Source organism: Rattus norvegicus, chromosome 4, assembly GCF_036323735.1.
Source record: "Rattus norvegicus strain BN/NHsdMcwi chromosome 4, GRCr8, whole genome shotgun sequence".
NCBI classification, from domain to species: domain Eukaryota; kingdom Metazoa; phylum Chordata; class Mammalia; order Rodentia; family Muridae; genus Rattus; species Rattus norvegicus.
In genome coordinates, this window is record NC_086022.1 from 175,113,012 (window position 1) to 175,140,071 (window position 27,060).

Here is a 27,060-nt window from a genome sequence, read left to right on the forward strand (position 1 = left end):
GGCCTTGCGCTTCCTAGGTAAGCGCTCTACCACTGAGCTAAATCCCCAGCCCCTTTCCCCCCCTTTTAAATACACCAATTCAAGTCCTGAAGTTCATGACCGTGGAGACTGTTGAGTTCCGTGTTTGGCCAGATGAGGGTGCTGGCTCTTCACAGTTCTGGAGCCTGGCCTGGGGGGCAGATTGTTTCCTTTGCTCCGCCCTTTCTCGACTGACTGCTGGCAAGACAGACCGTTCACAAGTGTTTGATTGTGCTCTGTTCCTCTATATTGATCTTTCTCAAAAGAAAAACCTTCTGCTTTTTGTATACAGTTTTTAAATAGGGAAATTTTAAAATAAATGATGTAATTTAGAGGAACGTGGTAACTTGAAAAAAATAAATGTACATTTATTCATAATTTTTCTTATTAATAATGGGTGTTGCAATTTACTGAGAAAAATACCATAGCTAACTTTCATTGTAAAAACTATCTACATCAGTGCATATTAGTTATACTCGTCTTGCTACGTGAACTTTAAACTTTCTTTCATAACTCCTGAGATTGGCCATAATTTTGGTCTCGAATTCATCCTTGGACCTTGCCTGCTATTCTCACTCGAGGCAGTCCAATTCTGTTGTCTCACTGTGGACTTTAAGCCTTTAATAAGCTCTATTATTGCTCTTCACAACTTGACTTTCAAAAATGTCGTAAACTTGTTGGGGTGGAAGGATGAGAACTTTGCTGTACAGGCCTTTTAAAAACAAACAAAGGCCAGGCATGGTGGCACATGCCTGTGTCTCTGCAGTTGGGAAGCTGGTACAGGAGAATCTGCATTTGATATTAGAGAGACCTTATCTCAAAGAACGAAAGCCCAGCCAGCCAGCAAGTGGACCATCAACATTGTGTCTTTCATTTCCTTAAGACTGTTCAGCTGATACCAAATAGCTGTCTTCACCCTTACCCTGTGAGCCCTCGTCTTCTGTGTTGGGTCTGAAACCTTAGAGATGTTAGGCGAGCTGCCCTTGGGGCAGTTCCCAGCCTTGATAAGCAGCTAGTAACTACTTAATAAGTCTGTGGTCTCTGCATCCCTCCACCCATCCGGACCACTCACGTCTTCCTTTTACTTAGGCTCATGGGAATTTTATTGTTATTTGACGCTACAAGAGTCCTACTTCAGAGGAGAGAGAGAGAGAGATCATACACATACATACATACATACATACATACATACATACATACATACATACATATTTTAAAGTATTCTGTGATTCAGGAATTTATAATCAGACCACCATATACATAAATGCTTCTGCTCTGTTTAATATGGTGCATAAATGTACGTGCAGTTTTCTTATCATTAATTAATTAGTCACCATCTTTGCAACAGTTTCCTTATTAGAACATAACCTTTTGCTATAATTAAGAAGGTGGGGTATTTTATAGCAAAGCCTCGTTCACACTGATATCCCTTTGAATCACCAGACTGCATTTCAATTTGCCACCTGTCTCTATAGACTTGTGTGTGTGTTGTCAGCCTCAAGATCTTAGTAACTAGAATCAGACTGGAAACCATAGCAACATGAGTTGCTGAAAGGTCCCTGAAAATGTATAGTTGTTCTGGCTTCAGTAAGTAACTTAATTTTGTCACTCAGAATAAGTGACTAATTCAACTTAGAGTGGTGGATATTTTAAGGTATAATTCAGCTTAGAGTGGCGGATATTTTAAGGTATAATTCAGCTTAGAGTGGCGGATATTTTAAGGTATACTTCAACAGACTGTTTACTGGAAGGCAGCATTAGAAGTGTGGAGCGGCTGGGCAGTGGTGCTGCACATACGCCTTTAAGCCCAGGACATGTGAGGCAAAGGCAGGCAGAGACACAGAGTGAATTCCAGGACAGCCAGGGCTACACAGAGAAAACCTGTCCTGAAAAAACAAAAGGGAGGCGTGGTGAGGCTGCAGGACACCTCACCACACCTGCAGTCCTTGTGGCTTCACTTGGTTGGTTTGGCTCCTGGGCCCCATGTCTGCTCCTAGCAGGTACGCAGTTAACTGGAACAAGAAAGCAGAGTATCGCCTGTGTGCATAACTGACTCTGGGCCTGAAGTTTCTGAGCCAAATGTATTTTCAGACATTTACTTTAAAAAAATAGTTTATTTCTAATTAGTATGTTTTTAAAAAGGAAAGACAACTGAAGAGTTGATTAAAGTGAGATGTAGACCATGTTTTCTGTGCTCTCGGTATAGTCCTTGAAACTGTTTTAAAGTTCTCGACTTCTCTTCTTTGCTTTATTTCCCATTTAAAGTACTATTTGAATCTGCATCCATCTACTGAAATTCTATATTCAAAATCAGTTTTTGTCTTACCAGAGGCTTTTAGGAGAGTTGAAATCAAAATTTCGTTTGTTAAAGAGCACACATTTCTCACCTTCACCTTCCAATTGTTCAGAACTTTAAAATAGACTGTGTGGTGATACAATAGGAAATATATTTAGGATTTATTACATTTTTTAAAAACATTGCTCAGGATTAAAGAATGGTATTGCACTCCTGCCCTCTAGTGGTTGAAAAAGATACTGTGAGTATGCGATTACAAGTAACTACTCTTGGTGTCAGACTCCTTCCCTTTACTCCTCGGTGCATTTACTAGTTTACTGATTTGTCAACAGTGTATTTGTGTGTCTTTATCAAGACTGTAGATGTGCCCTTATACTATTAGTCATGCAGACTCTTCCTTAGCAATGGGTTCACGTATGTGGAGTCCTAAGGTGCAGTCGCAGTGGGCTCAGCCAGTGCTCACACAGGACCGGCAGCTCCTGAGAGTCGTCCCCAGACTTCCATATACGACCAGTCAATATCATATTTGGTCACCACTCATCGGAGCAACGCTGGGTTCATTGAAGTTACAGTGTATAATAGAAACTGTAAAGAGGGGTGATAGCTCGGTGGGTTTGCACATGCTCTGTAAGCACAGGGACCCTGAGTTTGAATCCCAGCCTGACGTGGAACTCTAGCACCAGGGATGAAGATGCATAGGTCCTGAGAGCTGCAGCCAGCACAGCTGAGACAGCAGGTTCCTGGGTCAGTAAGAGAACCTGTCTTGAAGAAGCAAGGTAGGCCGTGAAGAGGAGGACACCTATGCTCTCCTGACCTCTCTGTAGATCACATGACCACACGGTCATGCGCCTTGCCACCCCACTCCCCCTCCACCAAGTAAAGGCTGGTAGAGGGGCAGAAAAGGGCAGGCATGCCATATATGCAGGTGTGAAACACACTGCATGACTAGAAATTACAAAGCTAATTTAAGAAGTGCTTTAATAATAAAAATATTAAAACATTGAAGTAAAATAGGAAAAGTAAAAAGTGACCAATCCTTTCTGTTATTATTTACCTTTAAATACCCTTTCCGTCTTCTCTTAACACACTTTTTATAAATCTGTTTTCATCACGGTATCCTCATTTTGAAAACAGAGCCATGCTACTTTTAGTCTTTTGAATGTAGGGGAAGAAAATACGAACATTAAATATTAAATTGTATCAATCTGCCTTTCACATAGCTTTAATGTTATTTTAGAACCAAGAACAATGGTTGACTCTGAAATGTACTAGTGCTTCCAGGGGAAGGGCGTTTGCACTGGCTGCCCGTGGGTACCTGACGCTCGGTCATGCTTCCTCCAGCTCTGAATTGTCCGGCTCAGTCAGTAACTAAGGTCCTTTCCTTTGGAGTACTTCACTCCTTCTGTGAGCTTAACTTTGTATATTTTATCATGTATTTACATTTATGATTTATAAATCAGGATATTATTATACATATTTGATGGCATGTGGGATGAATTTAAGGAAAAAAGTCCTTTAACGGAAGGATGTGTCATGGACATTTCTTATGTCAAGCTTCTGATAGTTTCCAGGGTAATAGTGATAAGAAAAACAGGCATTGTTCCTCAGTTAGACTAGTAATTTCACAGGCAATACACACACACACACACACACACACACACACACACACACACACACACACACACACACACACCACTGGGGGCAGAAAATAGCTTGCCAGGAAAGAGCCCTCTAGGACGAAGAGATTCGTGAGGTATGAGAGAGCCTAGCGTGCCTGGAACGGGACTAGAGGGAAAGGAGACGCGCTTGTTAGGAGACTGCTGCATTTGTACAGATGAGAGAAGGCAGTGGATGGACTGCTAGGCGGACCACGTACCTCAGCAGTGGGTCAGAGGACAGGAGTAGTTCCTAGGGTGGTGATCTCTAGAATTGGAAGTCTATAGATTATTGCAGGCAGATGGTATGTGTGATGGTGTGGGAAAGCCAGGTGGAAAGGGAGTGGGAGCTACCAATCCACAGCTCAGGAATGAGCCAGGAAAGTAAGGTGGTGACATTAGTATGGTGATGCAGCTTAACCCAGTAACAGCCTGCCCTCCAGTCTTCCCTTCGATCAGTGGTAGGTAGAGGACGGTGTGCTAATGTTTTATTGACATGAGTCACCTCTTTATGAAAGATAAGTAACATTTGGGAGAGCTCCACGAGAAAGGCTGGTCAGAATTTTCCTTCATGGGCTTTCTGTGATGAGCCTTCCTCTGCGCTTCATTGCATTCTAGAGGGATTTGTATGACTGCTTTATCCTTTCCCAAAGGCATTGATTCAGTGCCTTATTAATTGTTGAAATCTTGTCAATTCCCCACTTTCCTCACGTCCCCACTCATAGACTTTTAAAATTATTCTTCAGCTAACTCTTGATCTTAGAATTATTTTTCCATAGGCTTTATTAAATTTCCACGCTGCTTTGGTAGAAGAAAACTATGCAATGGACACTGTGCCTTTTGTACTTTTTAATTTTGAAGTAATCTTGAAACCCTTTTAACGTGGTACTATTTAGCTCTTACTATTTACTGGTGACATCATATTTTCAATTTTAAGAATACCGTTTGAAGTCAGCAAGAGCTTTTCCCATTCAAACATTGCAAATAATTAAATCAGCTGTATTACGTTTCCTCTCCTTCCCCCTTCTCTTCTCTTCTGATTCCCACATAATGTTTTTATTAGCTACTCATGTTCAGCTGACTGTAAAGCATTGTGCCCGACCTTACAGAAGAGAGGCTGGCTGTCCTTCATGAGAACCTTCTGTTTCTGTAGCTCTTGGCAGAGAGCAGGGACAGCCTTTCGCTGCTGTGCATGGGTCTGACTGGGACACTGGAGTGGAAATGTCAGCCTTATCAATCAGTGTGGCTAATCATGTCGCTGCCATGTTGAAGAAGTGACAGTGACTCATAGCCACAAGTCCATGATGTCAGGGTCATAACAAGCTCCCTATATGATCTCCCAGTGTGTCTGCCTTTGTTCTTGTGAGACAACCACTAAGAGTGTTTTAAATGAGATCCATTCCCACCCCCAAGAAACATTCCGAGACAGGCCCAGGGCTAGATGAAAAAAGAAGCGGCTGCAGGAGCCGTTTCCAAAGACAGGAAGACACTAAAGGAAGCCTTACAACAAGAGAAGCTCAGAGTGTGCTGACTCATTATCTTCTAGGACACCAGTGTGTTAAGAGCAAGAGCTGACACGAGGCTGTGTTGAACTAACAGGCTTCTACACGGGAAAGGACCAAAAGATGAGGAAGCCAGCCTATAAAATAGAAAAAAATCTCCTCAGCTGTTCATCTGACAGCAGATTAATATCTAGAACACATCAGAAATTAAACACCAAAAGGACAGATAATCCAGTCAGCAAGTTGGCAAACAGACTGAATAATTACATTAAAATAATACTCAATATCTTAAGCCATGAGAAAATGCAAATCAAAGCTACACATTCTGTCTCACCCTAGTCAGATGGCTATCATGAAGAAAACAAATCTAAACAGAAAACAAAAACAAATGCTGGGTTAGGCTGTAGAGGGAAAGGAACTCTTACTGTTATTGGGGATGTAAATTAGCACAGTCATTATGCAAATGAGTGTTGATGTTCCTCCAAAAGCTAGAAATAGAACTACCATATGATTTAGCTGTACCACCCCTGGGAAGGAATCCAAGTCAGCATAGGGCGAAGAGACTCTCTCACCATGCTTATTTCTATTCAGGATGCTGTGGGATGGGGTCGGTGCCCATCGGCAGGTGAGTGGGTAGAGAAAACAGGTGTATACAACCAGTGTGGTGATTCAGCATAAGAAGAATGGAGTCAGGTCATTTGCAGGAAAATAGATGGAGCTGAGATCACCATACATGTTAAACAAAGTACAGCCGTCTACAGCAGACACAGCATGTTCTCTTTCATGAAAAACCTAAGGAGAAAGGGAAGAAAGGGAGAGCTGTTAGAGAGGAGGAATGAGGTAGGATTGGCCAGCAAGTAGACAAGGTAATAGGTAAACATGGTCAAAATATGTACATGTGTGAGAATGTACAGTTTTTGGCTGATAGTCATTGTCCACACAAGACTCAAAACTAAAACCATGGGTCCACATCGCCCACCCAGAAGTCATCTTGACTTGATAGTTGAAACTGGTGGTCTATGTAGGAGATAGGGATCTGCCAAAACCAGACATCAAAACGCCAACGCTGCCAGTCACAAGTAGGCCAACGAGATGGACAGTGCTCAGAGGAGGAGACACAAGGGGCCAGTAACACAGCGTGGCCATCAGAGAAACACAAAACTACTCTAGGATGCTGGGTAAGGTGTTACCCAGTCAGAATGGCTGTGACATTGGTGCTGAGGCTGATGTGGGGAAAGAGGAACCCTGTTCTCTGCAGTTGGGAGAGCATCCTAGTGCAGCCATTACAGGATCAGTATGGAGGGCTCTCCAAAGTTTAAAACTGACATACAGTGTGGCTGTACCATTTGTGGGCATGGGCCCAGCAGTCCATAGTCCCTCCCCTAGAGAGAGGGACACCCATGTTAGTGCTGCTCCGCTCACAATATCAAGTAATGCAGCCAGCGTGGCTGGGCATCCAGGCTTCCTGAATAGTGAGGATGTGGCCTTTACAGTGTGGAGCTTTATTCAGCTGTAAAGGAGAATGAGGGCGTGGAGTTCCCAGGGACATGCCTGCTTTTGGTTGGAAAGTGACAGAAGCGTCTCATTTTTCATTTGTAGAGAAGTGCCATTATTTCTACCTATGACAGGGAAGTCAAAGGTTTAAAAATAAATTTTAGAAAACAGTATTTATAAGGAAATAAAGTGCTTCTTCGGTTCTGTTTGGTTGGTAAAGTATGAAATTAAGAAAAAAATTAAATACGTGGTGAAAATTTGAAAATGGAAATGGAAATGGAAATTTGCTGTTAGTGAAGTTAGTAATAGTAATCACCAGGGAGCGGGGTCACCTAGGCAGCAGTCAGGAGGAAGTGGGGGCTGGCTCCGTGCTGTGGAACTGGTCCTCCAGATTAGGGACCGTCCCAGCCTGGTTTTGTAAATAAATTGTATTGGGACGTAGCCCTTCTCATGTGATTATGTATTGTCTGTGACTGTTTTCTCATTACCATGGGAGAGTTGATAGCTGTGACAGAGACCATTTGGTTCAGAAGGCCTAAAATATTTACTGCCCTTGTGAAACAAGCTTGACTTCTGTTTTGGATTTTTTTTTTTAATTTAGATTTATTTTATGAGTACCACATATGTGCCTGGTGCCCTCCAAGGTCAGAAGAGGGCATTGAATTTCTTGCAACTGGAATGTGGGCAAACATAGGTCCTCTTTGAGAACATCGAGTGCCTTTAACCAGGGAGCCATCTCTCCAGATCCTGTTTTAGCTTCTAAGCTAAAGTGTTATGTTTGGGATGTGAGTCAAAGACAGACCCCAGGAAGCAAGGGCTCAGCGGTAGAAAGGCTGACTGTCAGTCTCTGGTTGCAGTGTTTAAAAGAAAAGAACATTGTATCATTGATCTGGACTTTGTTTATTAAGATAATTCACGAAGCCAGCATTTGAAAAGTAAATCTGAGCATTATTTAAGAAAAAAAAGGAGTTTAAATTTTATCTATTATTCTAAATTGGATGTTAGGTCTGAATTTTTTTTTTATTTACTTAAAAATGTATTCTGTCTTGTGTACTTTTGTCTTTCTGTAACACAGTGAGAGTAATCCTGAGAGTAAAGCCCCTAGGTGTGTTCCCCCTCCAGCATGCTGCAGGGTGATGGTTAGAGTCAGTCATTTACCAGCCTGAGGATGCGCTGCAGAGTGGAGTGGCGTGGAGCGCTGCAGTGCTGCAGCCCTGCTCAGCTGGCGATGGCTGAGCACTGGGTTCCCTTAGCTGACATGGACCTCACATCCTCCTGAGTGCTGAGAGTTGTAAATGTGTTTCTCCCAGTTCTGCAACACAACAAAACCTACTTTGTTAAACTGAGGAGAATCGTTTGCTCTGTGTATAGTGTGCACTTTAGGTTGATGGATAAAAAGGCATTGAAGGCACCCGGTGATGCGTTTCTCTGTAACCTTAGCACTTGGAAAGCGGAAGTTAGAGGATCAAGAGTTTGATGCCAGGTCTCTCAGAACCTAAGCTGCAATATCTCCACAGTGCAGGGTAGGGCAACAGGAAGACATCTGAGAGGAGTCCCAGTGAGGATGGAGTAGCAGAAGCCAGAGACCTCACACCAGACCAACACTCACGGCAGAACATTTGCAAGCAAAGCTGTGTGGGCAAAGGGATGTGCTGTGTGACACATCGCAGCTTCAGGAGTGGGATCTTTTCTTTCCTTTTTCAGGGGAGATTGTAAAGGCAGAGGGTAGATATGGGAAGGTGGGGAGATAAATGAGATTGGGGTGCATGACGTAAAATTCAAAGAATCAATAAAAAGTTTTTAAAAAGAATTTGAGGCCAACCTCAAACAAACCAAAAACTGTAAATGGTTTAGATGACAAATAATTTTATGTTAATCTATTGGGCATTTATCTAAACTCTACTAGATATTTTTCAAACTCATTTAATGTTTATAATCCCATAAAATAAGAAATAGTATTTTCATTCAACACACGAATAAGCCAAATGTTAAAGAGTCCTTTGCAAAGCTGGAGGCCAGACTGGAACCTGCGTGTGGGCGCTCCCCTTGCATGCCTCCATGGAGCTCACTGCTGACGTGGGCACCGTCCTTCTGCACCCCACTTCCCAGAGCCTTTCTGTTGATTTCACTGCTGACTCCATGACCAACCTGATGGCCATCACACGGCACAGGAGCGCAGTGTAGAATGCGGCCGTCACATGCCGCATGTTGCCTACTCCAGGTAGCTTGTGCTGACCCGGTGTTCCACAGTAGCAGCCACACGTCGTGTGTCCCAGCGCAGACAGTGGACATTACCTTTTGAGATCACTGCTCGGGATCTCTCTCAGCTACTGGCGTCTTGCCTTCTTTGTCGCTGTTTACGGAGTTTCCCTAATGAGCGTCTGCTGTTTGTTTTGCCTGCACTAATTGAAATGACTAGAGATGAAATCTATCCATCTAGTTTTAGATTTTAAAGGGCAATAGTTTTTGTTCTTCCTGGAACCTAAAGAGATATTTGACTGCATTTGAATTTAAGTTTGTTTCAGTAGATTCAAACATGGAGTCTGTCTGTCAGGTGATGATTTCCAAGGCCCTTGGTATGCCGTGTGCCTGCAGTCACCATCCATCTGCACCTCCATCCCTTTGCTGCTGTCTGTCACGTGCGCTGACGTGCAGTGTCTCGTGAGGGCAGTTGGAAAACAACTGTGCAAGTATCCTTAATCTCTCTCCTTTCCTCAGCAACCCTGGGTCTCCTATCGGAGGCCCAGTTGACACTCCCTCTTCTAAAAGTGTCCAGACATGCCTCTTCCTGTGTCCCCCATACTTTCTCATCTGCCACCACCCTTCCAGGCACAGTAGCCTCTCAGCTTTTCCTGTCTTGTCCTTTTAGGATCCATTCTCCATACTGTAGGTAAGCACATCTTCTCAAAGCATCTCAACCACATTGTCAGATTTCCCACTGCACTGACAGGACCCTTGCCTGGCCTAAGAATCCCGTAATAGCTGACTTCCTGTATCTCAGAACTCATCGCCCACCAGTCTGCTTACTCCATTGTACTTGGCTATACAAGCCTCCTTTCTTCTCTTTGAGATGCCAGGCTTAGTTTCTAAATTTAACTTGCCCAGTCTGGACCCCACCCTCCACTTGTGTGTCACATAATGCTTGAGCAGTGTTCCTCCATGCCTTTTCTGATTCTCCAATGACAGTCACATAGCGGGTCCTAGCTCTGCATAACCTTTGCTGTAGTATAGTCTCTGATGTCTCCCTGTGAGCTTGGAAGCTCCTGGAGCAGACACCTCTTTAAGGTTGTGTCTGCCATGTGGCCAAGAGCATTTGCAACAGACTGTACCCAGCACACATTCAGAGAATGGATGAACAAAGGGAACAAATTACTTTTAAAAGTGGCAGATTTTTGCAATACTTAAGGTAATATTCTAGTCAACTCATTGACACTATTCTTAGCAGAATAGGAAAAAATACAACTTCTGATTGGAGAGAGAGGTATTAAGTAGTTATTATAATGTCTCTTAGCAGAAAGTAATAATAATCCTGTCCCAACCCTGGCTTTTCTTTTTACTTACATAATGCAATATTTTAAAAATATTTTTCTCTTATACCTTTATTCAGAAGCAAAATTGTCTTGTATATTCTTTATTTTTCTAGTGAAATATGAGGAGGTTTTTTTTCCTAGTATAAGTATTGTCTATTGCAACAGACAACTTAAATGCCAAAATAATATATAATTAGGTCTATTCATTATCTTGCCACATGCTAAGTAGATGCTAAGGGTTTATTGCTACAATAAAAGTCAATGGTGTATTTAAGCTTCTTTTGTATGAAAATGTATTTTAAAATTTGCAATTTTGTGTCACTAGCAAATTTATTATGTATACTGTATACCTCTGCCAAAGACTCCTGTAAATGCACGTGCCCTCAAAGGCCTTCATGCCATGCTCCCTTCTGCGTAACAACCTGTGAAGCCCATTTTCTTTCTACTCTATTCATTTTATTCTGTGTTTCGCCTGCACCCATGTCTATGCACCATGTGCATGCTTAATTGTCCCTTCGCAGGTCAGAAGAGAGAGTTAGAGCCCCTAGAACTGGAGTTGCAGATGGTTGTGAACCACCATGTGGGTGGTAGGAACTGAACCCAGGTCCTCTGTAGACCAACAAGTGCTCTTAACCACTGAGCCACCTCTCTGTCCCCATTTAATAGTGTGTGTGTGTGTGTGTGTGTGTGTGTGTGTGGTGTACATGTGAGTGCACTGCCCACGGAGGCCAGAAGAGGGTGCATAGGAGCTGGCGTGAGATCTGGGCAGCCGTAAGCTCTCCAGTGTGAGTGCTGGGACAGACTTGGCTCCTTTGGAAGAGCAGAGCACATTCTTCACCACCGAGGCCCCTCTTTAGCTCCTCAGTGTTGTGAGGTATAGTTGAAAAGTTCTAAATTTTGATAGTTAATAAAAATGCATATTTTAAAAATCAAATTCCTTCCTTTTTTCTCCTACCTTTTGAAGCCCCTAGTGAGAAATCCCTGAAGCATCACGAGGCGTCCTTGCCAACAGTGTACGTCAGAGCTTAGGCTGATTGGCACCCGTGGGACTGGGACTCTGGTTTGTGGGAAGAATGGAATGGTAGCAGTGGTGACAGCAGCCATTTCTAACTTGCAGTTTTCCTTCTCCTTCCCTTCCCTGGCTGATGAGACTTCTTTAGACTGTTCATTACCATATGACAGTGTGATCTTGAGTGCACCACTAGCTCCATACTCACTGTAGTTGGAGGGATTTATACTCTGAGGTCCTCTAAATGTTAAATACTAGTGCAGCCATCAATGAGCCCAGCAGCCACATTGGAAGACGCATATTCAAAGACTAGATGTTTTTGGAGAAACTGTATAACTCATTCTGTACTTTGTAACTAAGGTCTGTTTACATATAGCCTCAAACTCTGTATACAAGTTGAAGTTAAAATCATTTTATCCTTTTCTCCCGTTCTTCCTGGAAATGGAAACCTTAGTGGAAATCCCAGGGTCCAGTAAAGGCCTGGTAGTTTGTCACATTGCAAAACGAGGGTAGGAAATGGTGTGGCGGGGCTGATGGTGGGGTGTGAGTGATACCCACATGGGTCACTGCCCTCAGAGTGCTTGGCTCATTCCACTCCTCCATTCGGAGCCAATCTGCACCCGCTGGGAGAGAAAGACAGCCGTGAAGTGCTGACCTCATTAGCCTTGCCGCTGCCCTTCCACCCAAATCTATTGTAGCTTGTTTTATTTTTCTTATCTTTTGTTACTTACTATTTCTGTTCTCCAAAACCAAAAACCAAGGAGAAAATTTTAATGATGATGCCAAAGGAATTCAGTAAAGGAAGGATAATTTTTCTGCCTATGATGCTGTAATAACTAGCAAGCCGTATGTCAATCAGGACAGCAACCCATGGGTCTGAATAATACCAGCATCATGTACAAAACACGCTAAAAGTCATTAAAGAAAATGGATGTTGTCCTTCACCAGTTTCAGACTTTTGCTTTATGTGACTAGACACTGGAGGGAGCACAGAACAAGCTGCTGACTGGGAGTGTAGTTACCTCTCTACCTAGGAGTTGATTCACAACTGTAAGAATGCTCAGAACTGGGCTGGAGAGATGGCTCAGTGGTTAAGAGCACTGACTGCTCTTCCAGAGGTCCTGAGTTCAAGTCCCAGCAACCACATGGTGGCTCACAACCATCTGTAATGGGATCTGATGCCCTCTTCTGGTGTGTTTGAGGACAGCTGTAGTGTACTTATATAGACTAAATAATTTTTTTAAAAAAGGAATGCTCAGAACTCATAAGACAACTTTTAAGTAGGCCAAGATGTCAAACATAATGCTCAAAAAAAAAAAAAAAAAAAAAGAACTTGCACACATAGCTAATAAACACAAGTGTCACAGACTTCAGGGAATTGCAAAGTAAAAGCCCCCAGGCCCACTGACAAGGTGTTCAGTGCTGCGGATAACTGGGAATTCTCTTACAGTGGTGACAGAAGTATGCCGCAGTGTAACCACTTGGAAAGAAGTTGGCAGTTTGTGAAAAAAGTTACTCACAAGCTTGATTGTGCAATGCCACGATGTGGGTAGTGTTGGTATTCCTCATAGCCTCGGATGGGCATGAGTGCCATCTCCTGCCCAGATGCTATGAAGGCCAACAAATGGGCAGCATCCATGCAAGAGAATACTGCCTGAAATCCAGAGAAGACACAAGCTGATAGTAGTGTGGATAAACCTCAAGCCCATGGTGTTCACTGGAAAAGGCACAGATATAGACACATACCATATGATTCTGTGAGATTTCTGATGAAGGAATGAACTACCAAGGACAGCACAGATCATGGAAGGAGGGACGGACTGCAGGTGGGGCACTGAGGAATATTTTGTGTTGATGAAAATTACAGTAAGTGGTTGGTATGGAAAGAAAGCTAGACCTGTCAAACTAAACAGATACTGCTGAGTTGTTCACATGGCTTCTTGCTCCCCGAACAGGTCCTTCTCTTCATGGTCATTGGCTCTTCTCCTATTGCCTCTTTCTGCAGTCCCTACTGAAAACTCTTTCAAACAGTTCTGCCCGATCTCTGAGCTTGATGCCTTTTAAGTCTCCCTTAGACCACAGTTTGGAGCCTGCAATTGGGTTTAGGATCCCATTCCTCTCACGCTGTATGACACTGAACTGCTGTCTCTGCATCTGAGGTGGCAGAGTAGTTACTACAGTCTCGAATATTCAATGGAACTGTGTATCTGAATCATTAATAGATGCAAGGCCTGCATGGTGCCTTTGTTTAAGGAGCATTAATGGCAGAGCAACAGTCTAATGGAAAGAAGTCCTAGCATTTAGAACACAGAGAGCTAGAATCAAAGTGTATGGCATACGCTACTGTTCTGCCCCCTTCTGCCTGTGTGACAGAACTCATCACCACTCCATGTTTCTCCTTTCTGATCTTTGAGATTTGTAACAGTTATCACAAGCATAAATGTTAATCTTCATAAAGGTCAATTATGGTGCCTGACAAACACCGTAAGTGCTTTACCGTTAAGTCACTGGCCAGAACTTGGTGCCTCTCAGCCCTCTCTGAGCTGGCTCTAAACCCTTGTGAGTCCTTTGTCTTTTTCCAGCTTCCTGGACATGCTGCCTGTTCTGTCCTCAGCAGTGTCCACGTCTGAAGCCTCCTTTGGGTCTCAGTCTGGTGGCTGGTGGGCGGCGCTTGCATCTGAGGCTCTTTGTCTGTCTTCTGCTGTGTGAATCGTTGGTTTTGATTTCCTTTTACCCCGGCATAGGTATCTCCTGCCTCTATTAGACATCGTCAGGCGGTTGTCAAGGCTCTGCACTCAGTCGCTCTTAAGTGCTTCCGTGTGAGCACCTAGAATCCCTGGCGTCTGCTTTCGTAGGCTTGCTACTCCCAGTCCTCCCAGGCAAGACCTGTGCTGTGCTCCCCATTCCACACATGAGCACCACATCCTTCTGATGGCTGTTTACAGTCTGCCAGACTTGTCTTCTCTTGTCTTTTCCTTACGGCACAACTTTAAAATCTCCTTGTAGATCACAGTGTACTCATTTCTGTCCACCAGTCATCAATCTTTCTCCTTTCCAACCTCTCTCTAAAGTTACCACCAGCACTGTGTTTAAAACACGTGAGTAAAAGAGTCTCATTCCCCTGTTAAGTAGCAAATGCTTACTGAATGCTCCTCCTCTTCTTCTTCCTCCTCCTTCTCCTCCTCATCTTTCTCTTCCTTTGCTTCTCCCCCTTCTTCCTTCTTTCTTCTTCTTCCTTCTCCCTCCTTCATTTTAGAAGCGTTTTAGAAGCTTTCCCTCCTGCTTCACTCTGGGCCACCCCCGCCCCATGCCCTAGACAACTGGTGCACACTTGCACTGTGTCATGTGGACCTTTGTTTTCTCCTGAAGTTCTTGGCTTCTTCTGTATCAGCTGGCTATGTTGTATTCCAGCTGTTTACTTATCTCTCTCTGTCTGTGAACCAGTGCACCTCCAGAGAAGTTAACCAGAGAAACTAGTACCTCGTAACTGGAGTCATTTTGATAAGTCAGATAGTGTTTTGGGGTGTGATAACCTCTTCCAGGCCTATGTATGCCACTGGGTATCTGAGTCCATTAAGCTCCAAGCTAGAGCCTGTTTATTGTTCTGGGCTTTTAGATTGAGTGGGAAAGGCTGTGGGGTCATCCAGAGTTCGTAGGATCTTCTAGTAGCTGAACAGTCCAGCACAAGCTGATTGAAAAGGCATAGCTGGGATAGGAGTTTTCTTCAGCAGCAAGTAACGGTAGATGGAGTATGGCTTCCTGAAGGTCTTGTCATGTTTTCATAGTGGCATGATGACAGTACACTGGGTTGGTTGTCTGGCTGATAGCAAAAAGTACTAGGGCCAGGGCCTAATGTCAAGGAGTCAAATTATCAATGTACTCATCAATGTCTTAACTTATTTAAAGGAAAATTATCATCAGTGATTTAACAACACTTCACAGTGTTCAGTGCTTAATTCTTATGAACCTAGAAAGTGGTTTCTCTAACATCTCTTAGAACCTCAGAATAAGGAATTTCTCCACAGCGTGTACAATGTGTGACCACACGCAGGAAGACCTTAGGAGTGGGTAAGCACGTGTGCAAACACATGCATGTTTTCCGATACTCCTCAGCTACCCTGGATGGCTCTGCCGCATTCCTGTGGTAATTACACAGAATAACAGACTGGCGCATGCATGAGACTCCGGGACGAACACAGCAGCAAGTGTGAGTGCTACCACACTGTGGAGGGATAACATCCTAGTGAGAGCCGTGCGTCAGAGAGCCATGGGAAGGAAATGTGTTTGTTTGGTCTCTGTGTCTTCCTGGGTTGACTGGGAGCCTAACATTGCTCTCAAAGTACAACAAATTGCAGGCAGAACTCATGGAGGCTGGATAAAGGGGTGCATGCTTGTCACCTAACCCAGGAGACTGAGACAGAAGAATCACGAGCATCAGGCTAGCCTGGGCAGCAGAGCAAGACCCTGTTTCAAAGCAACAGTGAAAAGCTGATGTGTTTGTTTCCATTCTTGGCCCTTCCATCCCCACACTTAGTTAAGTGTGGGATAGAAAACAGATATATTTAAGTCTTCATAGAACATGTGATTCTCAGAGAAATAAACGATGTCTTTGTTGAACTTTTTAAGAACTCATTCTCACTTGGGGAATGTTTGTCTCAGACTTTGCTGGTAGAAAGGGTAAGCCAAAATTAAAGAATGATTGTATAACATAGAAATTAATAACATAACACAAGGATGGCAATGTACACCTGTAATTCCACTATTGAAAGAGCAGTCACAGCCTCATAGCCCGCTGGGCTGCATAGTGTGATCCTGTCTCAGACAAGTTTAAAACAAAGTCCTTTGATTACTGTGAGCAGTTAGGTTGAATGTATACAAGAGGGAAATTGTTCTGAAGGGAAGTGAAGTAGTGTGGAGAAATGTCAAGGGTGAAATGAAAGAACAGGGCTGTGCCTGTGCTGCTCGAGCTGCCCTGAGTTCCCCATCCTCCTTCCTGTGTATGTGTGCATGTGTGTGTGTGTGTGTGTGTGTGTGTGTGTGTGTGTGCGTGTGTGTGCATATGTGTGCACACATCTGCTTCTTGTTTTAGACTTGATGCCTTTACTCTGCAGTCATTTTAAACATAACCCAACTTTCGCTGTCACCTTCAAGATTCCCCTCAGAATAATTATCTTTTTTTCTCCTTAATGTTGATACTGTCTTTGTTCACGCAGCCAGTGTCGCTGCTCCAGTCTCCATGTGGGTTTCAGGCTTCGCTCCTGACTATCCCTTGTCCCTTCTCCCCATACCCTCATAAAAGCTCAGGTGATTTCCCTCCTCAGAATGCTCTCTACGCTCGCTCTAGACTTTGAGTCTGTATGTCACTCTGGGGACCTGCTCTTTTCCTTTGTTCTTTCTCTTCCTAGGCTGTTTCTTCAAAGATAGCCTGTCCTGCAGCTACCCACAGACCTAAAACTACAAAGCTCTTTGCAGTCACAGTGCTGAAGAAAATGTTTTGTTTAAAGTTAACGTAGTTTTCTCAAGGGAACTGTTGAAATGAAATGGGGTTCTATATACTGTCCCCATGGTCCTCTCATGGCCCTCACTCTTGGAGTTGAACCTAAGGTCTTGCAGAAGCAAACAAGCATTCTATCCAAGCTACATCTTTAGTCCTGATTTTTAAGTTATTTCGAATTATGTATACGGGTATAGTGTGAGTTGCCGTGTGCATATTTGAGTGCATATTTACACATCACAGAGATGTGTAAATGGAGTTAAAAAGCAGTTTGGGAGCCTCCCAATATGGGTGCTGGGAACCAAATTTGGTTCCTTTGCAAGGGCAGTGCATCCCTTAAACACAGCGCCAGATCTCCATTTGATTGATTGATTTCTGTTTTGAGGCAGTATTTCCTTATGTACCTCTTCCTGGCCTTGAACTTGCTGTATAGTCAAGATTGGCTTGATCTCACAATCTTCCTGCCTTGGTCTTCTTTGTGCTAGGATTACTGGGTCATGTTCCATTCTTTGTGAAGAGTTGTGAAGAAGAAGGGAAAGCACAACAACAAAGTGATGATTAGCATCTGTGCCGTCAGATGATCGTTAGCTTTGCTCTGTCAGAGGCCGTCTGTCCATCAGAGGCCTTCCATCTGTCCATCAGAGGCCTGCCGTCTTCGTCTGTGCGTGCCAAGGGTGCAGCTACTTCCTACAAATCCTTGTCAGTTTTGCTTGTCTGCCCAGAGGGAGAAGAAGAAGTGGGTATGAAAGAGCTGGGTGGTCGGGTTTTACTGGGCTGGGTTGAAGTGAAGCAGGGATAAATCACCATCATCCCAGTCCATGGCTGTCCCTATAGGTTACCCAGCAAACCACATCAAACTAATATTCTAATATAAATATAAAATAATACAAATATGTCTATGTAAACTCCAGGTTTTCTACCATTTTTTAAAAACATGCTCTTTTTAATAAGTTTTTTTTTTCTTTTTATTTTTCGGGGCTGGGGACTGAACCCAGGACCTTGCGCTTCCTAGGCAAGCGCTCTACCACTGAGCCAAATCCCCAACCCCAACATGCTCTTTTTAAAAACACACCTTTTATCTCAGCAGTGAATAAGACAGAACTCTTTCTGAGTTCCAGGTCAGCCAGGACACAGTACACAGGACACACACACACACAGACACACACACACACACAGACACACACACACACAGACACACACACACAGACACACACACACACAGACACACACACACACACACACAAACATGGAGGGGGAGTTTAAAAGATTCTATTTTCTACACTTAGCAATATTCAGGTTATACCTCCTGTTGTGTAACATCATCTCTAGTTGATTATATATTACAATTATATAATCTGCAGGTTAATTTGAGGATCGCAAACACTGGTGCAAATGTGTATCAGTGTTTCGGACCACTACTATTTACACAGGAGAAAGTAAACACCTCTGTGAGGAAAACTAAAGAACCAGCCAAGCTGCCTGTGGGTAGGACTGGGAGTAAGGCGTGAGCGGCACTGCTGAACAGCAGCACCTACTTCACAAACCGTGCTGCCTGGTGGGTAGGCGGGAGGACAGACAGACAGCAAGGGGGAAATGGATTCTACTTTGCTTGCTTTAATAGTGTTTGTATTTACATTTGGAGGCCACATTTCAATGTTTTAAATTGTGGTTTATCCTAGCATCCTGATATATTGTGTTGACGTTGAGCACTGGCCCCTGGGGCTGGAGATGGAGCAGCCAATAGGAACATCGCTAGGCTTGCAGAGGCCCCAGTTCAGCCCACAGATGTCTGTGTTTCAGCTCCTGGGAGATCTAAGCCTCTCTCATCTGACACCAGTGTTCATGTGCACAGACCCCACAGAGACATACAATTAAAAACAAAACAAATCTTTAAAGGGTGTTCTTTTTTTTTTTTTTTTTTTTTTCCGGAGCTGGGGACTGAACCCAGGGCCTTGTGCTTGCTAGGCAAGCACTCTACCACTGAGCTAAATCTCCAACTAAAGGGTGTTCTTTAATTAAAGTATAGAAGTGTAGCCCAGGTTGGCTTCGAATTCGTGATCCTCCTGCTTCTGCCTCCTTCAGCAAATCCCAGACAAAATGGCAACCAACAGATAAAGGTAAAGACCTTTTCCCAGCCCTACATCTGATAGTGGTCTAATATCCAATATATACAAAGAACTCAAGAAGTTAGACTCCAGAGAATCAAATAACCCCAGTAAAAAATGGGGTACAGAGCTAAACAAAGAATTCTGAACTGAGGAATATCTAATGGCTGAGAAGCATCTAAAGAAATGTCCAACATCTTAGTCATCAGGGAAATGCAAATCAAAACAACCCTGAGATTCCACCTCACACCAGTCAGAATGGCTAAGATCAAAAACTCAGGTAATAGCAGATGTTGGTGAGGATGTGGAGAAAGAGGAACACTCCTCCATTGCTGGTGGGATTGCAAGCTGGTACAACCACTTTCGAAATCAGTCTGGCGGTTCCTGAGAAAATTGGACATAGTACTACCTGAGGACCCAGCTATACCTCTCTTGGGCATATACCCAAAAGATGCTCCAACATACAACAAGGACACATGCTCCACTATGTTCATAGCAGCCTTATTTATAATAGCCAGAAGATGGGAAGAACCCAGATGCCCTTCAACAGAGGAATGGATACAGAAAATGTGGTACATCTACACAATGGAGTACTACTCAGCTATCAAAAACAATGACTTCATGAAATTCTTTGGCAAATGGATGGAATTAGGAAATATCATCCTGAGTGAGGTAACCCAGTCACAAAAGAACATATATGGTATGTAGTCACTGATACGTGGATATTTGCCCAAAAGCTTGGAATACCTAAGAAAAATAAATCAAAGATCATATGAAGCCCAAGAAGAAGGAAGACCAAAATGTGGATGCTTCATTTTTTCTTAGAAGGGAGAACAAAATACTTATGGGAGGAAAGACAGGGACAAAGGGTGGAGCAGAGACTGAAGAAAAGGTCATCCAGAGACTTCCCCACCTGGGAATTCAGCTCATATACAAACACAAAACCCAGTCACTATTGCTGATGCCAAGAAGTGCTTGCTGACAGGAGCCAGATAGAGGTGTCTCCTGAGAGACTCTGCCAGAGCCCTACTGATACAGATGAGGATGCTTGCAGCTAACCATTGGACTGAACAAGGGAGGAGTTAGACAAAGGACTGAAGGAGCTGAAGGGGTTTGCAACACCATAGAACAACAACAATATCAACCAACCAGATCTCACCACAGCCCCCAGGGACTAAACCACCATTCAAAGAGTACACATAGAGGGACCCCTGGCTCCAGCTGCATATGTAGCAGAGGATGGCATTGTCCAGCATCAATGGGAGGAGAAGCCCTTGGTCCTGTGAAGGCTTGTTTCCCAACATAAGGGAATGCCAGGGTGTTGAGGTTGGAGTAGGTGGGTGGGAAGGGGAGCATCCTCATAGAAGCAGGGGGAGGGGCAAAGGGGTATGAGAGAGAGGGGAAAGAGGATAACATTTGAAATGTAAATACATAAAATATCCAAGAAAAATAAAATTTATAAAAAGTGTAGAAGTAGTTCTTCCGTGTCACATCAGGTTAAATGAAGCAGCAAGACCATGGAGTTAAAGCCTGGCTGTTAGCACGGCAGTGTGTGTACATTGCAGCTGACGGGCTTTGAGTGTGCAGCTCTCTGAGTTTGTTTGGAAGTAGGTCATGGCATGCTGAGATACCAAGTGATTTGAGTTAGATACAGAGCATGCTCGTAGGAGGGACCTGCTTGGGAAGATTGCGGTGTGCTTCAGCCTCTGGGAAGGAGCAGGAGGAAGAGTGCGGTGTGTGGTTCTGTCGGAAAGCAGAAGCTGGAGATGAAGAGCAGACCACAGCTTCCTTAGCAATAGACTGGTGAGTGAGCGAGCGACTGGTTGGTTACCTGCTTTGTCTGTCCCAGCAGGCTGTGCCGTTTTTATCTCCATCTGCAGCTCATCTCTGCTGAGCCCAGGCTACGTGTAGCTAGTGCACAGCTCTGGAGAAATCTGCCTGGCACGCTTAAGTCTCATCCTTTGTAAATAGTGCCAGTGCATTTTTGAGGCAACAAACTTACAAACTGCTATGATAATAATACTTCCTCTTGCCTTCACCGATGTCCTTGCTCCTGTGCCGAGAAGCGCTGGTGGGATTGTGTGCTGAGAGAGCAGGATTTGTTCATTCAGGCAGTGTAGCATTCTTGTACTTCAGTGCTCTTGCTCTCCAGTAAAATCCCAACACTGCCTTTACAGGTCCTAGAGTAATAGGAAATACAGTTGTTTAGCATAGGATCTGTTATTTAATGAAAGTAAAAGGGTGTTTACAGTAATGTACATGTTAAGTAGGTTCAGAGGTAAAAGTTTGCTTTGCATTAAAGTCGAATGAAAACAGCAGCACCTTGTGAAATGTGCTACAGTGCTGTGTCTTTGCTGGGATCCATTCTGGTTTTAGCTGTGGCATTAACTGTAGAAGTGTCTGGAACAATGCTTTTCTGATTTTAGTTCTTTAAACTCACTGAAGTGCTTGCTAGGAATATAGTCTTAAGTAATTTTTAACTGTTTAATCCAAAGTGAAGACACCAGGTAATGTCTATGAGCTTCTATTGTCTTTAATGGACACTATATTTTACTGTTTGGAAGAGACACAGCTGACAGTCTTCTCAGTTCTTGTGAGTCAGATTCTACCTCTGAGCTTGGGATAAGTACTGTAGCTTTTGAAGATTTGAGAGAAAGCATAAAATTGCTATATTATCTTCCCTTGGGGAAAAATCGAGTTATACATCCAATGTCAGGTACGGAGTTTGAAACTCGGGTCCTTTGAGGAGCTCTAGAAAGAAGGGGTGCGGGAGAATACCAAACTCTCAGTGCTGCCACGTGCCAGGCAGTCATGTGATGCTTTCCTAAAATACCTCTGTTTTGTGAACAGCCCCCGCCTTGCCATTTTCCAGGATTGGCACGTGGGAAGGAAGTGGTGGGCATTAAGCTTAGAGACTCATACAGAGGAGGTTAGCAGGTGGATGGGGAGACCCCGCTTCTCAACACTGACCAGTGCTCAGACCCTGGACGTCGGAAGTGTCATTTGTCTGCACGTAGCATGTGCCCCTGGTGAAACGCTAGCCAGCTCTACTTGTAGTGATTTGCTGCCTTCTTCTCCCTAAGCATTTCAGATGAACAAACCGTGTAAACCTCTGTTGGTTTCAAAGTTAATTTGTACATTTAGTCCTGTTTGCCTCTCCTTATAGAACATATGGCTCTTCAGTAGAAGACAGCTAACCAAAGTCTTCTTTTTAAGCACATAGAAACAGTGGGAAAGATGCAAGGAGAGGTGCATGGCGCAGAGGTGCATGGCAGGGCACTCCCTGACCTCCGCGAGACTCAGCAGTACTGAGAGCTCCTGCGTACACCTGTGTGGTGATGGGCCCTGGCTCAAGTCCATTCAAAAGTCAGCAGCCTATGGAGGCTTTCTATACAGATTGTGGCCGTTTCCATCCTGCTCAGGGACTCAGGTTCTCCTGGAATATACTTTGTTTTGTAAAGAAAAACCATCAAGCCTTTAAGCAATCCCCACTGGGAACAGAAATGTCAATGGTTTTTGTTGATGTGACAGAATCAATTTTTTTTTTATTTTTAGACTGCTGTTAGTAGGAAAGGAGATGATTAAATGTTATCTCAATTTCATAATTAAAAAATACCTCTCTTATTTTGAATGCCAGTCTCACAAAAGTATGCAAATTTATTTATTTAAATAGTACTTATTTATGTCTTGTATGTATGAGTGCTCTGTCTATATTTGTTCCTGCAGGCCAGTAGAGGGCATCAGATCCCATTATAGATGGTTGTGAGCCACCATTTGATTGCTGGGAGTTGAACTCATCTCTCCAGGCCCCAAGCATACTAGTTTATAAAAAGCAATATATTTAGAGTGTTTTATTTTATTAGATTTATTTATGTGTATGACTGTTTTACTCAAATGTGTTTCAGTGCAGCACATATATGTCTGGTGCTTGAGAAGCAGAAAGAGAAAATCGAATCTCCTGGAACAGGAGTTATGGATAGTTGTGAACTATCGTCAGGTGCTAGAGTTAAACCCAACTTTAATAACAGGAGAGAGAGAGAGAGAGAGAGAGAGAGAGAGAGAGAGAGAGAGAGAGAGAGAATATGTGAATAGGATAATGTTGAAAAGAATCTCCATGCTTAAAGCCAATTCTATTTTGAACTTTTTTTTTAATTTGGTTTTTGAGATAGAATCCCTTGTAGCAAACGATGGCTTTAAATTCTTGATCTTTCTACATCTACCTTCTAAGTGCTAAAATTATCACCAGTCCTGGTTCTGTGTTAACTTTCTCAAGTATTTGCTAAACTGCGGTCTGGCTGTAGTCTGCACAATAGGAACATTAAAAAGACTTTAGACTAAATTTCATTATGATTTGGCCAGGTGTTATGATGCACACCTCTAGTCCTATCCCTTGGGAGGCAGGAGGTTCAGGAATTTAAGATCGTCCTCAGTTACATAAAAACTTGAAGGACAGCCTGTGCTACACAAGGTCCTATCTTTAAAAACAAAACAACTTTTCAAACTTATTTTTACCACTTTTAATTGTATGTATGTGTGTGTGCACATGAGTGCAGATACCCACAGATGACAGGGGTATCACGTGCCCCTGGAGCTGGAGTTGCAGATGGTTGTGAGCCACGTGATGTGGGTTCTGAGAAGTGAACGTAGACCCTCTGGAAGAACGTAATGCAAGCTTGGCCATTGAGCCATCTCTCCAACCTTCAGCTTAATTTTTTAACACTTATGTTTTTGTGTTACTGTGAAAACCATGTTAACTAACATTATATTTAGGTGAGTATAAATTCCTCAGCTAGTGGACCTGGACATGCTAGTGTGTGTTTGGCATTTCCCAAATGTAAATGTGTCTGGTTTCATTCTCCTGAGGAAGGGTGGAGAGCCAGGACTGTTGAGGAAGTGCTCGACCTTTGGTGTATATTGAATTAAATTTTTGCTTTATGTTGTTAATCTGTATCAACAAATATAGACTGAAAGCTTATTTAAAAGCATATATTTTCTTGAAAGAGGTTGTTTTTTCTTTTTGTGGTGATTGCTATCCTAATAAAACTATTAAGAAGCAAACTAAGATTACTAGATACTGTTTCATAGTTAATTCTTTGTCATTATTTGTATCCAGTAAACTCTAGGGTCAATGAATGAGGCTACCCAATGTAACTCTTTTTTTTTTTTTAAAGATTTATTTTATTTATTATATATAAGTACACTGTAGCTGTCTTCAGATACACCAGAAGAGGGCATCAGATCTCTTTACAGATGGTTGTGAGCCACCATGTGGTTGCTGGGAATTGAACTCATGACCTCTGGAAGAGCAGTCGGGTGCTCTTAACTGCTGAGCCATCTCTCCAGCCCCCCCAATGTAACTCTTAAGTAGCAAGGTTGCAGCTGTCACACTGGCAAAGAATACATCAAACAGTGTCTTTCCATAGTCCTAAACTTCTAACAGTGTATTTTTGGCAAATTTAAAGTGGTTCCCTGACTTGATATAAAAGTAGCATTTAATAAGCTCTGGGTTTTGACTTAATATAGATGTTTTAGTGTTCTGTTGCTTCCAAGAGATCTCATGACCGTGGCAACTCCAAGATATCATTTCATTGGGGCTGGCTTACAGTCTCAGAGGTTTGGTCCATTATTGACATGGTGATGTGCAGGCAGATCAAGTGCTGGAGAACCTGAGAGTTCTACCTCCAGATCTGTAGGCAACAGGAAGAAAGAGAATGGGCTTGGCTTGAACTTTTGGAACCTTGAAACCTACACCGTGACACTTAACCACTTAAACAAGGGCCTCACCTACTCATAAATAAGAGCAGCAATAGTGACAGTGACCTTCTTTGTTTGTCTTGGTTTTGAGACCATATTATATTACCCAGGCTCTGTAGCCGAAGGGGACTTCACGTTCCAGATCTTCCTGCCTACAGTAACTCTGGGTTTATAGGCATTCAGAACCTTCTCTTCTTTCCAGATGGAAATCTCATTCTTCTATCCCCACCCCTGTCTGTTATTGGGGGGGGGGGGGGGGAGAAGGCCGTCTTGAATCCTGTCATATCTAGAATAAATATTTGGCATGCTTCCTTACACACCTGTCACAGGTTTTCATTGGAGTGTAGCCTTTAAAATGGTTTGAACTGGAGGAGGCTTAAGAAATAGCTCAGTGCTTAAGAACACTAGCTGCTCTTACAGAGGACCTAGGTTTGGTTCCCAGAAACAACATGGTGGTTCCCAACCACCTGTAACTCAAATACCAGGTACAAGTGTGGTGCACAGATATTCATGTAGGCAAAATGCCATACATAAATTAGTAATTTTTCATGAAATGGAAGGAGAGAGCAGTGCTTCCCGAGAGACAGCCTGTTGTATGGGTTTCTGAGGGTGTCAGTGGGGCAGTAGACAACTGTTGTACAGTGGTTTGCAGCAGATAGGCAGGCGTCCTAAGGTTTTTTTTCACAGCCACGACTGCAGGGAAGCTGTGAGGACAGCGCTGTCCTACTGCGATACAGAAGGTGCTCGGGTCTGCAGGTAGTACAACCCTTCTGGTAGCTGTCTGATTGTGGTTTTGCTAGACAGGATTTCACTTTGTAGCCCCGGCTGGCCTTGACTGTGATCTTCCTGCCTTGGCTTCCTGAGTGCAGGGTTACAGGAGTGCACCCACAACTGGCTAAGTTGTCAAGCGGCAAAATTGTGTTGAGGTAAAGCCTAATCCATCCAACTATTGAACTCAGCCAGGGAGAGGCAGGCAGATCTCTGAATTCAAGGTCAGCCTGGTCTATGTAGTTAAGTTCCAGGACAGACTAAAAAAACATCTAGGAAAGCTAGAGAGATGACTTAGAGGTCAAGAGCACTGGCTACTCTTTCGGAGGTCCTGAGTTCGGTTCCCAGCAATCACATGGGGCTCACCTATAGTGAGAACTGGTGCCTTCTCCTGGCCTGTAGGCACACACGGGTTTAGGTTAGCAGTGCAGTGCTGCCGCAGACACTGCCACACAGAAAGTGACAGGCTGCCAGGAGGTATCGCTTGAAATGTGTATTCCAGTGTCACATGATCAAACCAAATTATATTCGCCTAAACCCCAACCTGTGCAATTCAAAAAGTACGAGGTGCCAGTGTTTTTATTCAATATCTATTTTTCTAATTTTTACTTATGTTTGTGGGTATCTGTGTAAAGAATGCCACACGTGTGGAGATTGTCCGAGGCCAGAGGAGAGTGTGGCATCCTTTGGAATTGGAGGTCCAGGCAGCTGAGAGCACCCTGGTGTAGGAGAACAGCAAACCCCCTTAGCCACTGACTATCCATAACACGAGCGGTAAGAACTGTAGTGGGGAGTGCTAAGCACCCCCAGAGATGTGTCTGATTCTCATCTAGGAAGAGAGCTTTACTTCTGTAAGACCCTATGGGAACAAGAAATAACATTCTCTTCACTACTTAAAAGTTCATGTTCTCAGTAATCATATCCAAAAATATTCTTCAGTGGAAGTAAGCTCCATAAAGTGCACTCTCTTTATTTTCTCTGAGAATGTGCTTCCGGACTGTCTGACTGACTCTGCCCTAGTCAGAAGGAGGGAACTTCAGTGACTTGTCTACTGTCCCTAAACAGAGACTGAACCCGTAAGTTTGACATGCTAAGCAAGTGCTCTACCACTGAGTTAGCGCCCCAGCTCTCAATACTTTGTATCCAGGAAGCCCCAGTGCTAGAGACACAGTTAGCTAAAGTGCCCTGGAGATCCCCCAGGTTACCCTGTCATATGCGTCAGTTCCCCCTGCTTGCTTTTGTGGATCAAAACTTCCAGAGTTTTGATTTTACGGGGATACTGGGAATTGTGACAGGGCGGATGCTGGGATTGTGAACAGAGTTCACAGCAGAGAGTATCTGTCACTAACGTGGGGCTAGCCATGGAGGTGGAGAGACTGCTGGGGACAGAGAGTAGAGAAGGTAGCATGGCATGGTGCCTGGTGCCCACCATCAT

At 43.6% G+C, this 27,060-nt stretch overlaps 1 protein-coding gene across 48 annotated transcripts in view; it reads left to right on the plus strand.

Annotated features, from left to right (window-relative positions):
- Plekha5 (pleckstrin homology domain containing A5) overlaps positions 1-27,060 on the plus strand; it is a 169,662-nt gene that overhangs the window by 48,001 nt on the left and 94,601 nt on the right. Inside the window, exon 1 of one of the 48 annotated variants that reach the window (XM_017592451.3) lies at positions 20,560-20,906. The exons of the other annotated variants lie outside the window; for them this stretch is intronic. Within the exon in view, the coding sequence (XP_017447940.1) occupies positions 20,761-20,906 (146 nt within the window). The 5' untranslated portion in view covers positions 20,560-20,760. Of the gene's footprint in view, positions 1-20,559; positions 20,907-27,060 lie in introns of those variants that run through there. 48 annotated transcript variants of the gene reach the window in all.